Below are 14,482 nucleotides of genomic sequence, written 5' to 3' on the forward strand. Positions count from 1 at the left end.
TTTCCGATAGGAGTCTCTCTTACGACTCTGCACGACCTTTAAGTGCACTCTATTAAGTATATTCCTAATTTTAATAGCGAAGTAAATTACATATGAGTTACAGAAAAAAAAAAAGATACAAATATGTTTACATATTGCATTTGACGTCTTTGTTAAGACGGAGGCCGGAGCGGTCCGACCCTTTCTCTCTTACTAACGCTTACTGATTGCATGCGTTGTTGTGATGGTTGTCGTATTAAAGAGGAGAAAACAAAAAAAAAAGAAAAAAAAAGACGTGTAGTGAGTGTATAAAAATCAAATCACCACTTATGTAGTTGGAACTTAATAACTTAATGTATTTGTTTTTACTCTCCTTTCTCCTCCTGTGTTCTTCCCTTCGTATAATAATATTTATACCTGCTAGAGATAATGTGAAATTTAATTTAAATGACAACTGGATATAATGTAATAGATTCATGCGTGCGTTTTGTTTTTTTTTTTTTTTCGTTCATTTTGCTTCTCTTGTTGTACCTCCGCGCTATTTCTTTTTGCCTGTACTTTGTGTTTTTTTTTTCTTTCAGTTTAGCTTTATACTGTCGTTTTTTGATGGTAAGCAGCGAGCAGATGTTGGGAGTAATGACAGTGGGTCGTCCTCTGCATTCCGTGTCTCGTTCCAACGTGATAAAGAGAGAAAGAAAGAGAAAGAAAGAGGGGTAGAGAAGGATCACGTTTTTTTGTTTTTCGAAGAAAGATTTAAGGAAAAAGAGGAGACCTGCGCAATTGAAAGGATGAAGGGAAAGAAGAAGGAAACGAGGTACGCGAGGAACGAGAGGACAAGTGGATGGATGGATCTGGGTGAATGGACATGTGGGTGAGCACTTTAGGAGACGATAGAGAATAGGATGTTCTTATAGGTTTAGAAAGGACTTAAGCTTAGGAAGGTTAGTTGTCGCCGGTCTCCTGTGGCTCGTCCCCGTCGCCCTGCGTGTCACTGGTCCACAGAGTGAGGTTGTCGCGTAACAGCTGCATGATCAATGTGGAATCTTTGTAGCTGTCCTCATTAAGTGTATCCAGTTCCGCGATTGCGTCATCGAACGCCTAAAAAACATTAAACGTTAGATGTGTTTCGTCTATTTTTGTTTTCTTTATATTATCTCTTACTTTTTTATATCAAAATGTGTGTGTGCTTTTGACGTGTTATATTTTTTAATATTCTAAAACGAATTCTCTCAATTTTCTATTTTTGTAATTAAAGATAATTATTATTATTTGTACTTTTCAATCGGCAAACTTTCATAACACAACTCTCAAAAAAGCGTATTTTAATGCTACACACTCATACAAGCAATACACTTTCACATATAACGCACAAATTGTGTAAGAGAAATGTTTACACACACACACACACAGAATATTATTTAAATATTAAAATTATTTGTATTTACGAAGTAATGCAGGATGGTTAGTGTGATACCAGTGGAGACATCAACATATTAATATGTATTAATGTTAGGAATTCAAATAGATGGAAATTAAAACGGCACAACACAATCAAAAATGAATAAATGTCAATGATATAGAATTAGATCTCAGAAACTGGTTATTATGGGATCAGTAACAGTTCATCGTCACACGGCAGAAAACGCGTCGATTTAACTCACATAACGGCAAATTTATTCAATGAAATCTTTTATGCAAAAAAAAAAACAAATTTCAAGCGTAAGTCTTTCACAATCCGTCCTCTAACCTGTTTGGCTAGATGACAGGCCCTAGACGGTGAATTAATAATTTCGTAATAAAAAACGGAGAAGTTGAGGGCGAGGCCGAGTCTGATCGGGTGCGTAGGCTGCATTTTCGCCTTCGCAATGTCAAACGCCTCCTGGTACGCCTTCTGCGAATCCTCGACTACCGCTGCAAATGCAAATCAACCTCTATTCAGATTACACCTTCCACGACCTCATTTTTTTCACCGTGACCATCGGAGAAATAAATCGTTGTCACGAGTAGAGAAGCGCAAAGAGGGAAAAGGCGAATGAAAGCCAAATAAAAGGAGGGAAAATGCGAGCGAGAGTTTCAACAATTCCTCTCGCGTCTGTCCTACAAAGATGGCCGCGCGACGTTTTACTTGGAATATTGTCGACCTTGAGTGAACCGAGTCCATAAATCGTCACTATTCGTCCACGACGACGTGACGACCGTTGCGATGTGCATCTTCGTCCTTTGTCATCGTGCATAGTAAACGCATAGTCACTCGATGTTATTGCAAAAAATTTAATATAAGCGGTTTATATTTCACTATTAAATTTGTGTGAATCACACTATAAAACGCGCTTAAATATATTCTCGATAGTTGCGTGTAATATTAGTTATTAAAATAGTTTCGAACAATAGTACGTGATCTTTTATTGAAAACGATAACTAATTTAAAACACATAGTTTCACGTCAATTTTTCATTGCACGTTTCAAACTAGCAACTAAAATATGAATCGATAAAATATGAACTAAAATATGAAACCGATGTTTGTAGGACAGAAGTGAGTAGGTAATCGTTAAAACGAGTTCGCGTAAATACGATTTTTGTCACCACTGTGCACCATCACCACCATCGCTGTCACCGAGCTCCGCAAAATCGCTGGAAACAATTAATCGTCGGATTGGTGTACCTGTTTTGCCAGTTGACAGGCCTTGTCTGGAGAGTTGAGAATCTCGTAATAGAAGACTGAGAAGTTGAGAGCGAGACCTAGCCTGATCGGGTGGGTAGGCTGCATCTTCGACTTGCTGATTTCGAACGCGTCCTGGTATGCCTTTTGGCTGTCTTCTACCACAGCTGGATATTACGTGGATCATCATCATGCATGTTTGTCATGTTTGCGCAAACTAACACGCTTCAAATGCTTAAAGTATCAAATTGGTTTAAAAGCTACTTAGAACTTTGCTTACTGCATAGATTCATCGAGTTCCGAAAAGAAATTTGCACGCTCGCAATTCTAAGTTTAATTTGACAATTAATTGACATTTATTTATTAATGCGCAAAAACTCTCGATCCATATTTTTTACTTTATAATTGATTAATTTTCAAATTAATTCATCACTTTGCTGTATTCAAGTTCTACGTAACTCAAGTGCTCTTAAGCGCTACTAAGCAAATTGAATATTTCTTCAAAATAAAGAGAAAACAAATATTAATGTTTTATTAAAATTACTACGGATTGTGTGTATCGCAATATCATATATGACTTTAATATTTCAGTGGCATAGTAACATTTAAGAGCTCACTTTCATACCTGACGAATACTATATTTTTGTATTCGTTCCAGAGTTGGCCATTTGTCTTCACCTAAACTTTTTGTCTTAAAATAAACACGAATGATCGAAATTTTTTTTTTAGAGTTCTTCGCGAATTCACATAATTTATATACAAATTGTATTCTATAAACTTTCGTAATAACTTTCTTAAATATAAATAGCAGAATCTTTCGAATTTTATTATTTTTTCCTTGATTACTTAAAATAAACTTCGATATTACTTTTTCAATTTTTTCGAAAGTAAGATTTTTTTTACCGATATACTCGATAAATATCAATTGTGGAAATTTATTTTTTAAAATAAAATTTATATCGCGAACATTATCGTGACTGAAATTCGTGTTTCGGTTTCACTTCCAAAAGATACAGTCGACTTTCACTGCGACTCCACGTAAAAGCCTAGGGATCCGCCCAAGACGTTCAAAACGAAGCATCTGCCGATGCAACTGCACCGCATAGAAATGCTTACAGACGTTTCTGTTCAAAAGAAGCTTATGGAACAGAACGGATTTGCGTTCAGGCGGATGCAATTGCATCGATCACAATGAGAACACGATCAAAGCAAAAATATTCAATTCATTGTCAAACTTTTGACAATTTCTTTCTCGAACATATGAAGCTATGTTGTAATATAAATTGTAAAACTGTAAATAGTTAAATTTTAAAACTGTCCGTCACACGGAGTTTTGTTTTATCGACATTTGTATCCCGTATTTTTCGTGCCCTTTGTTTTTTGCTTCGATCCATCTCCAAATATATATAATGACAAATTTTCATATAACAAAAGAGACAAATTAGAGGATACATACTATTTCTAGTTTCGCCGGTGGCAACTTCTGCGAGATACCTATAGTAGTCACCCTTCATCTTAAGATAGAATACTTTACTCTCGGCGTTGCTAGCCTTAGGGATCAGGTACTTATCCAGGAGTCCCTGTAAAAACACAAATACAAACAACAAATCAATATTGTAGTTAATACCAAAAAAATTCAAAAAAAATAAATAAATGTGTGATGATGAAAACAAGATAAAAATTTCAAATAAAAACTTCTACAAATTGATTAAAATAAAATGCGTTCAATTCTTATTAGTTACATATAAAAAAAAAAACATTTACAAAAAACATTTGCGCAAAATTAAATTACTTGTTAATTTCAGATAATAAAAGAACAATATAAATCAATCTCAAGCGCGCAGCACAGAGTTGAACTGATGTGCAATATCGTTTATACATTAGTCAATGATTGATGACAAAAGAGAAAGAGCAAGAAAGTCGTGTTTCACATACTCTACACACTCATATATTCCGATTGATTCCACCAATGACATATGGGCAGCGTTTGGCCAACCAACTTGACAACTTTGAAACTCGCATGCAAATAGCTCGACGATATTTATTGCATCATAACAAGACCAGTATTAACTTATCGTGCCAACAATGGCGAAACGATGAAAATTTTGGCACGATTAAAAATTTTTGACACTGATTATTAGATAACGAAAAGCAAACTAAAATATTCAAGAATAGTCGAAGTTTTTTTTAAATCCTTATTGTCACGCAGTTTTGAAACGAACGAGATATAATGAAAAACCTTCTCTTATCACCGAACGATACGGATCTCGAAAAAGAGAGATTTTGATACGTGCTGACGCATCATCGTAAATTATACCGTGTAATCGCGCGAATGCGCGTTGCGATGAGGAAAAGTAGTCGCGCTTGTGCGTTCGATTTTAATGACTCCGCGTACGTGCCGAAGTTCCAGGAAATAAATCTTTTGTTTTATTACATCCATACCTATTGTTTAAATCTTTTTGAGTTTATTATTGTTCTCTTCAATTGATTTTTAGCCTATATATATTTCGAATTGAGACGCTCTGATTTTTTTTTTTACTTTTTCTCACCTTCTTTTACCGCGTTCGAAATTATCTCGGTTTGTGGTTTTTTTTTCTTATAAACCACAAAAAGCAGTTTGCGCGCGAGATTTACCGTCAAGGTGCAATACAACGGTGCCAGGCTTATCATGGGTGACGTGCGTAGAGGCACAGAACAGGAACAATTTCAATCACTCGGCTATTGCGTTTCAAGTTGAAGCCTTGCTCCAGTTTCAAACTCTCCCGATAACTGCAGCTCAAATCTGGCTCTTTTCTTCTCCCCTTTTCCTCTCTGTCCTTTCACACCCGATTGTTCATTTTTGAGAGAAAAATTCATCAAATATCCAACATTTACACTCACAGCAAAATATATATCGTCCTCCTCGAAATCTGTGCCAGTTGCAGCAATAACGTCGCGATGAAAAATGCACACAGATTGTATTTTTCAAGCAATACAAACAAACATTTATATTATTTATTTAGCAAACCCGAGAGAAAGAGAAAAAACATTTTGTCATTTAAATTGATTAAAACTATAGTTTTTTTGCGAAAAACCTGAAACGCAAATTACGAACTTTGTAATAGCGAATAAAATAAAATTAATAGCGTTTTCTTTCTCTGAATTAAACAAGAGAGAAAATACAGTTAATTTTTCCGAGCGCAGATTTAATTCTCTTCAAGAAAAGGCTTTCATTACGAGGCGGAACGTACCATTTCCGGCGGTCCGTCTGAGCAGGCGTGCCCGTTTCCTCTTCCGTTTCCGCTTATTTCCGAATACTGGAAAATATCGCTCACGTAACGAAAACGGAGATCGAGTGAAATCTCGAGATGAGCGATGCAAAATGCATCGGGACGAATCGAAATCGAGGTTAACGAGTTTTGCACACCCAGCCTTAAAATGACGAAGTTTAAAAAAACCGCACTCTAATGTGAATTTCATTATCGCGCATCAAAAGCTCCACAATTTAGAAAACTTGTGCGACTTCTTCTTGTTAAAAAAAAGAAAAGTTTGAATTTTAAAAAATTCAATGCAACAAAACAATCAGAGCGATATAACGTATTTTCTAAACGGAAAAACACGAGCGTTTTTATGTTAGACCTTGTAAGAAGTATAAAATGTATTTAAGTCGCTCGCGACTTAACGAAGAGACGATATGAAGATCGCGAGATTTTAGCTTCGTAATAGACTCGCGTGAAATCCAATACGAAGGATGATCTTCACCCTCCAGAGATCCTGAGCAAGGAAGCGCGCGTGTACAAGAAGCACCGGAAGATTTGTCAACTAACGTAAGACGATCCAGGTGCGGAAGAGAAACGAGTATTGCTTGCAAACGGGTTTTCGATGCTCAAGGTGCGAGACACTCGGCAAGATCCACTTCGTAACTTAACGTGTTGACACGTCTGCGGATCATTCTTCTCTAGTACCGAACCAATTATTTTTATTTTATTAAAAATCCTAATAGTAAGAATAAAATTAACGTAAATAGTTATTACCAAATCTAAACAAAATCTCTCTACATTTACTTTCAATTAAACATAAATTTATTATAAATCTTCGGTGTTTAACTTGTTAAAACTTGCAATTATTTATTTCTTTTTTTTTTCAAGAAAAACTTTTCTTTGCGATATAAAACAACGATGCCAATGACTTCAAATAATGAAGCGAGCGTTTCCATAGAGACATTTCCTCGTTTCATTATTGCGTCGTTACTTAACGACGCAATAACACAACTCGGTAATTATCTATGCGTACAGGTAGACGCTAGTTAAAGCTGGCGCACCTCCGACAAATGTCATCCGACAAAAACAAATTGTTCGTTAAAAAGCGCGGATTTTGTTGACAATAACGTTGATTGATCTCGGCATAAAAAAAAAAAAAAAACGGTTCTTCAAAATCAATAACTTTTTTTACAGTTGTCAAAATATTTGTCGGTATGAATAATAAGAAACAGTTTCATCCTCGCGTGAGAACAAAATCGTTTACTCGAAGTAGTAATTATATAAAAACGGTTGTTTATATCGATTCCGATCTATCGCGGTTCTCGGAACGCGATTCCACTTCACCTGCTGCTCTCTCGACAGGCATATAATCTTTCCCGACACCTTTTCCGGAGTTCGTCACTATGTATGGAGACAGGAAACATTAACGACGGTTGCATCGGCGTGAAAAAGGAAAACGGAATGCACTACAACTGTTTCTTCTGGCGCATTCTTTCAAAAGAAAAAAAACACACAAGATTCATCGACACGAAAAACTTGACAAATTGCGTCTCTTTCTCTCGCGATCTTCCGTATCTTCTGATCAAAACGACGATTTATCTCGATAAATTATTTCGAAATTGTAAAATATGAATTTTTATTGCAAAGAACACACACGTATCTCAACCGTGAGAACTGAAGTTATGTGTTTGTAAGATAAATAAAAATCTGTGTGTGAAATGCCTGCAATAAGCAACCGAGACATTTAAAGGATCGTTTATCGTAGCAGTATCGAATCATACAAAAGCTATGCGGTAGCTCAAAGCAAAAGGTTCGCCCAAACGTTGCGTTCATCAAGACCACAAAGTCGACTCAATTAACCTTATTACGGTTTAATCACGAGTGCGATAGTCAATATCGTCCGATAATAACTCCCCCGACAACTGCGTGTCACTTCGCGCATTGACGGGTAGGGAATTCGTCATACTGACTCCGATAAAATATGCAATACAATGCAAAAATATACTCGAAAAATATTGTCAACAAAATGGAAGTTTACACCACGTGAAAAAGAAAACAAAGTAATGCGTAACTATTGAAAATTATTTTATCAAATAATTGCTAGAGATAATTGAAATAAATTAAAAAGACAACACAAATCTTTCTATTTCTGTTGTGAAGGACAAAACATTAATCTACGCAAAACAATTATTAATAGCGCGTTAAAAGCATTAACAATAAGAATTGTTTTAATACCTCCGAAGATGTAATAAAAATTGAAAAAGTACAGCAATAATAATCGTGAGACGTGTCTACTTCCGCGCGAGTTAAAAGACTGTCATTCAGGTTCCGCGAAAACACTTGTTCAAATGTGTTTACTCCTTTGAGCAAACACAATATTCAACCATTTTTATTTTCTTTTCCACGTGTAGCTTTTTTTCCCCATATCTCAATACCGACTTTTATCTTTTGTCGTCCACGTCGTCGCTTTTGTGATCTAGAGCAACTTCGATCAATAGCGACACAATCAATAGCCTGACCGCTGGGAAAACAATGCGAATTGCGCACATACATCATTATGATGGAAAAATAAAAATATAGAGATCGAACGCGAAGACAAGAATAAAAACATCTGAATTTCAATTTTTTTTTTTTCGAAATAAGCTTGTTTTCTTTTTCTTCTTTCTTTCTCCAGAATACACACACATCTCATACAAAAGTAAATAATCAGATTTGCAAACATTCATTCATCGACGATCAAACACGTATTTTTTATTATAATACGTGAGTAAATAACTGCGGCATTTTTAAAAATACTAAAAAAATAAGACAATATTGAACTGCTTTTGCTTACCAATACGTCGTAGCAAATTTCACGAAGTTCCTTCTCCACTTTTTCTCGATATTCTTTTGCCATCTGCTGTTTGCGTTCGGAACCTTCGGTCTTCTGCTCAATAGAAGAAATTACTCGCCACGAGCTACGTCTCGCACCTACGACATTCTTGTACGCCACCGAGAGCAAATTCCTCTCCTCGTTTGACAACTCGACTCCCGTCTCGGTAACCGCCTTCATCGCGGACGCCATGTCGTCGTACCTCTCTGCCTGCTCAGCAAGCTTCGCTCGCTGAACCAATTCTTCTTTGTCAACAGACATTGTTGCTGAAATCAGAGAAGATAGTTTTTTTTTATTTTTATGATGAAACATCATTTTTGTATAAAACAGATGTAGAAAAACTTTATTCACAGAAGTATTCTTTTCTCTTTCGCTTTTTTCGATGTGTATTGTCAAAAGATAAACGTGACATTTTTCTTTTCACGAGACAATCAAAAAAGAAGACGCCTAGGTCATAGAGGTTGTTATACCGAACAAGAGGCCCGTTGAGATCGACATCGAAGATGCAACACGCGACGACACAAAAGCCTGGCCGTCGAGCACGTTTCAATGTCGCCGGGTTTCCTTTTATCATCACGTGTCCCAGAAGAGGAAGAGAAAGAGAAAGAGAGAGAGAGAGAGAGAGAGAGGGAGAAGTTAAGAAGATACGTCTCGTGCTGCGACACGTTTAGAAGTTAGACACGATCCAATAACCAAAAGTTTGCGTATATCCGCGCATTCACGAAATGTAACTGACCTTGTTCGACCAGGCCATATGATCGGTACCCCTTCCCAAAAGTCCAAAGACGATTCTTTTTCTTTTGCACAACGTGCACGTGACGAAGTCGTTTACGTGTTACGAAAAGTATTACGTACGAGTACTAGGAAGCGCCGCCATAGAACGGGAGTGATTTAAATTCTTAAAATAACAATTTACAGAATAAATATAACAGATGCGTGTTAAAACATTTCAAAATTCTCAAGCTGTAAAATTCATCGAATTTTACTCACGTTACTTAGAAGCAAAAAAAAAAAAAAAAGCAAACGGTTCTGACGTTGCATGCGTGTTTTTGAACTGGCCAGCTGCCACAATCTCTTTTCCCCCCCTTCGTTCTACCTGAAAATGCTCAGGTAGGATTTTTTCCAACAATAAAGAGGATAAAACCAGTTCTTTCTACAGAGGAAGTTTCCACGCACATTTATATCTGTTTTTTTTTTTTTTTTCATGCATTATTAGTATACGCGACCGCCTGTACGTACACACGTGACTCGATAATTATCGCGTTATCAGAAGTTACAAAGACCCGTGTAAGACCTGTACATACACACTCACGCGAACTTTATCGCGGCGAATCGCATTATATTTTCGCGAAACATCGCAAACGTCCTCTCTTTCTTTCTCTCTGGTGTCTATACATAAAAAGCAAGATTTGCTTTGCGATAAAGGGATTTGAGTCTCCCTTTGGGTATTTATCGATCAAAATCGCGAGGAAAAGTCGTTACCTAACAAAGCGCATTACATAAGATCTATATACGATCCTTTGGAGCTTCGGATATCAAACGTGAATTTGTTAATGTTATGATGATATTTTCCCGAGAAGCGCGACGCTTCGTTGCTAATTATTTATGATAGACGGATTTATTTATCATGTCTCTCTGTGACTTTGCTAATGACTATAAACACGAAGATTTTTCTTCTCTTGACTTTTTTCTCCATCTGTTGAATCCAAGGCGTGTTGAGCTTATTCTTGCTTTTTCTCTTTTTAATCATAAAAGACAACGATAAAAATATCGACTTTTTATTACGCAATCAAGAATAATACTTAGATTCTTTTTCTAACTTTGTAGCAAGTATAGTGACAATCAGGATTATATACGTATTAAGATTAATCTCAATCTCTATCCTGTTTCTTATCTTCTACGATCAATCGTTTCGCTTTGTCGATCGAGACATCGCTGAATCGTCGTAGTATGCGCACGCAATGTAACGTTCGTGTAACGAGGAGTAATTTCTTTATTACGCTGCAATCCCGTCTTATTCGGGAGCAACGTGATAAAACAAATTTATGACGCGCTTAAACTTTTCAAGTGAAAAAAAAAAAAAAAAAAAAAAAACAAAAAAGCCACGCACACAAATATCACGCTAATAAGACGCGTTACGCCTTTCTCTACTCATAAAATCTCATTCCTCAGTAATTTATCATCACTCACGGCAAGTTCGAAGCGCGTGGAACTGACAACCTTCGTCGCGAAACTCTCCTCGTTCCTTTCTAATTTTTTTTTGCTCGGTTCGCACATCTGCCATTCACAGACGGCCAAAAAGAAATCATTCAAACGCTGACACGCTCGAGAAACCGACATCCTGCCAGCGTATTATTATGTACTTACACGTGTAAATTCAGTGAGTTAGTTCAATCGATTGTCAATAAGCAAACCGTGAAGAAAAACATTTTTTCTTACAAAACCAAGTTCCGGAAGGCAAGATCGCCGCGTCTTAAAAAGCGCAACGAAATATTTAAGTTCTTAGTTAAACGTTTATGTGTTGAGAGCAACGATATGTCGTAACGTGTTCGTTTCACCGGAGTATTACGTCGTTGTGTAGTACGCGAGAGAGGAAACGACGATGATTCATGCCGTGAAATTGAAAGAACGAATTACATCTCTCGAACGGGGAAGCAAGTCTAGACCGCAGAGTATATCAAGCATTGAACCACATATATAACACACGTGATTCTTGATGCAAAAAATGGACTGGAAAAGTGATTGTTCCGTAACGTGTTTTCTCGAGAAAAAAAATACCAGAGGACAAATTTTCACCGAGATGTTTTTTTTTTTTTTTTTTCAGTAGATGTAGTCGTTTACAAAGTTAAAAGTACCGGAAGACAAGAGTGGTTTTCTTTGAAAGATGTGATAAAAGCGCCAACTTCCTCTGAATTACTTTTCTTTGAATTAAATTTTTCAGCGGAGAAGATGCAACAGAGAGGAAAAAAAAAAGACTGACGCTCGCTCGCGGATCGCATCGAGAGATTTCCTCAGGGAGAGATTTTTGTGGTGTGCGCGCTCTTGCAGGATAATTAAAAATACATCGTAGTTCCCGGAGAGAAGGTTTCTTCATAAAAATAGATTGTAAATAAAATACCTACTTACACGCTCGCGTCGCAAACGAGAGATTATCGGACAATATCGTATATAACAAACATTTTTCAACAGAAATATTGTTCAAATCTTAAGGAAGAAACAACAGTACGTCGTAACCGTCACGTTAAAGAGAAAGGCGCATGTCACGGAGCGCACATGCACATGCACATGCACACACACACACATCCACATCCGCGCGAACAATCTCGTGTAGAACAAGAGGGTATCACATGGCGCGATGACTCATTACTTTAAAACTGGTCGATGGCATCGAAAAACTCCGCGAAAGAGCTCTAGAGACTGCTTTATATTAACATACATATGCATAATAATTCCACTATTTTAAAGACTCGATTATAAATATAAATTTTAGAAACATTGTATACACAATTACGAGACTGTTCGACACATAGTGATTCATTTTCGATTATAATATTAATTTATCAATGTGATAAAAGAATTTCCACATTAAATCAATCGTGTATCAACGGATGTTTACCCTAACGAACGAGCGATACGAGAAATCGAAGAACTTGTTTGTTACTGAAGTTACTGTTCGGACGATGAGTAACAGGTCGAGGTGCAATTGCATCTAATCGCATGTGACAAAGAGCATTTCTTTCTCAGTGAACCGAATAATTGGCGTCAAGGATGGAAGAGTCAGAGAATACCGGAAATAATGTCCGATCGTGTCACCTGTCGTGAGCGAGAAGAAAAATGACAGTAAATCGCGCCTGCAATTCTCGACTGTGTAACAGCACACCGTTTGTAAGAAACGTGATATGAAAAAAAAAAAAGAAATTTATACACACACAATCGAATTCTTTCGTGATGATTCTCGCGCTCAAAAATGCGTCTCGAACAACTGTGCAAATGCATTGTTCATGTGAAAGTGTCGTTTGTAAATTTCCATGAGATCCGTAAATCGATTATATAGAAATATTTTTTAGACTTTTTTTTTTATTTCAAAAATTCTAATATTCATGTAGACTCCACACGGGATTAATAGCTGCTCGCTTTTTCTGATGATTTTTGATTTTGTTCAAAACTTATTTCGCTTCGACGCGATTAAGAAATTCTTTATGCATTTTGCGTGATCGTAGGTAATAAATTCGCGACCGCGCGATAAATTCGGATTAACTTTGACGTCGACGAAGATCGCACACACGAAGTTTACCCACGCTCCACATTTAGTGGCAATGAATCGCGCAAATTTACACGACGAGAGATAAAAAAAAATTCTATGTCACGAAACGAGGGAAAGACTCGAGATCCGGTTTCCATTAATATGCTTCCGGTTTTGAGGATGCACTCGAGGAACAGAAGAGGATGGCATTCCGGAAGCACTTCAATTTCTTGCGGCACGCAAAGTCAACGGGTTGATTAAGTGTCTTAAAAATATTGTTGATAATCATATCGTATAATAATTTATTATGCTTTATTTAGCGTTTTGTATACACGTTTAAATGTTTTATATATAAGAAATGTGTTCGCGTAAGAACTTTCTTCCATTTTTGCCAATTTTAAATTTACTACCTCTTATTTTACAAAAATAAAAACACAAAAATGTACTATCTATCGCTAAATGCTCTATAAATTTAATGAGAAGATTCGACCAAAAAAAAAAAAGCAATTCCATTAAAAAAAAATTTCTCATTACCGCAGAAAGCACTCGTGGAAAAAAGCAATTTATTACGAAAAAAAAAAGAATGTTTAAAAAAGTAGGAGAAATAATCTTCTATACACGTGCAATCAAGGTAAAAGAACTGCAAATTACGCGTGGGAAAACGCTAGGAACAAATTATAAGATGAATGTACGCGATATTATAAAACGCGCGCGCGTTTCTCTCGGAAGGTAAACGATCGCGTTTCATTATATTCGACAACCTGTAATTTTTATTTCACGCAATGTTTTTTTTCGCGATAAACAAAAAAAAACGTATGTTTCAAACGATGTGTCAAACTACGAGCGGTAAAAAATAATCTGATCGAGAATAAGATAAAAAAACGCATCTTCGAGAAAAGAACTATTAACGCGCGAGGTGATGTGTTACGTGTATTTTACGATTTCTATATTTAATCACGCGCTATCACCTGGCTTTGATGGGACGGTTGCCGAGTCGGCGCTCAACACACTGCGTCGACGAGAATGATGTGACATCCGCGTTGCCAAAATATTTCTGTCGCACGGAAGTTTCACGAATTACCAAGATATGCCCCGCAAACTCTCGTTTCACTTCTCACAAAGATTATCTCGAATATGATCCAATTATTATTAATTTTGAAATGAGATGCTATATAAAAACGTGTAATCTTGTAGATTTATATAATTTTTCTTTAAACGTACGAGGTGCATAATTGTAGAAAAAAACTGTAAACAACAAATTTTTCAACAGCTACTTCAATAAATTTCTGAAATTCCCAGAATTCTTAGCCGCAGTATGACGGTGTAGATTTTTTTTTTTTGTCGTTTCTTTGGCATAACTGTTAAATCGATTCTTGATTCTGAAAGTAAATGCACTTTTTCCATTCCGCCTCGGTGCAGAAAGAATGCGGCTGGCGTCACGCGTGGGTAAATCGACGCTTTTGCAAGCTTTTATGAATGCCGGCGATC

General features: G+C 36.6%; 1 protein-coding gene across 4 annotated transcripts in view; it reads right to left on the reverse strand.

Moving 5' to 3' along the window:
• Positions 1–50: 50 nt before the first annotated feature.
• The window catches only part of LOC109859501 (14-3-3 protein zeta), a 35,213-nt gene continuing 20,781 nt past the window's right edge, over positions 51–14,482 (reverse strand). For 3 of the 4 annotated variants that reach the window (XM_020437824.1, XM_020437826.1, XM_020437825.1), the window contains 4 exons: positions 8,713–9,017; positions 4,097–4,220; positions 2,644–2,807; positions 51–1,077 (listed from right to left, as the gene is read on the reverse strand). In XM_020437824.1, the coding sequence (XP_020293413.1) occupies positions 922–1,077; positions 2,644–2,807; positions 4,097–4,220; positions 8,713–9,012 (744 nt within the window). In that variant the 5' untranslated portion in view covers positions 9,013–9,017 and the 3' untranslated portion in view covers positions 51–921. Of the gene's footprint in view, positions 1,078–1,726; positions 1,891–2,643; positions 2,808–4,096; positions 4,221–8,712; positions 9,018–14,482 lie in introns of all 4 variants that reach the window. The other variant, XM_020437827.1, reaches the window with a different exon arrangement.

This window comes from Pseudomyrmex gracilis, unplaced genomic scaffold (genome assembly GCF_002006095.1).
Source record: "Pseudomyrmex gracilis isolate BER0280 unplaced genomic scaffold, ASM200609v1 scaffold_265, whole genome shotgun sequence".
NCBI lineage: Eukaryota > Metazoa > Arthropoda > Insecta > Hymenoptera > Formicidae > Pseudomyrmex > Pseudomyrmex gracilis.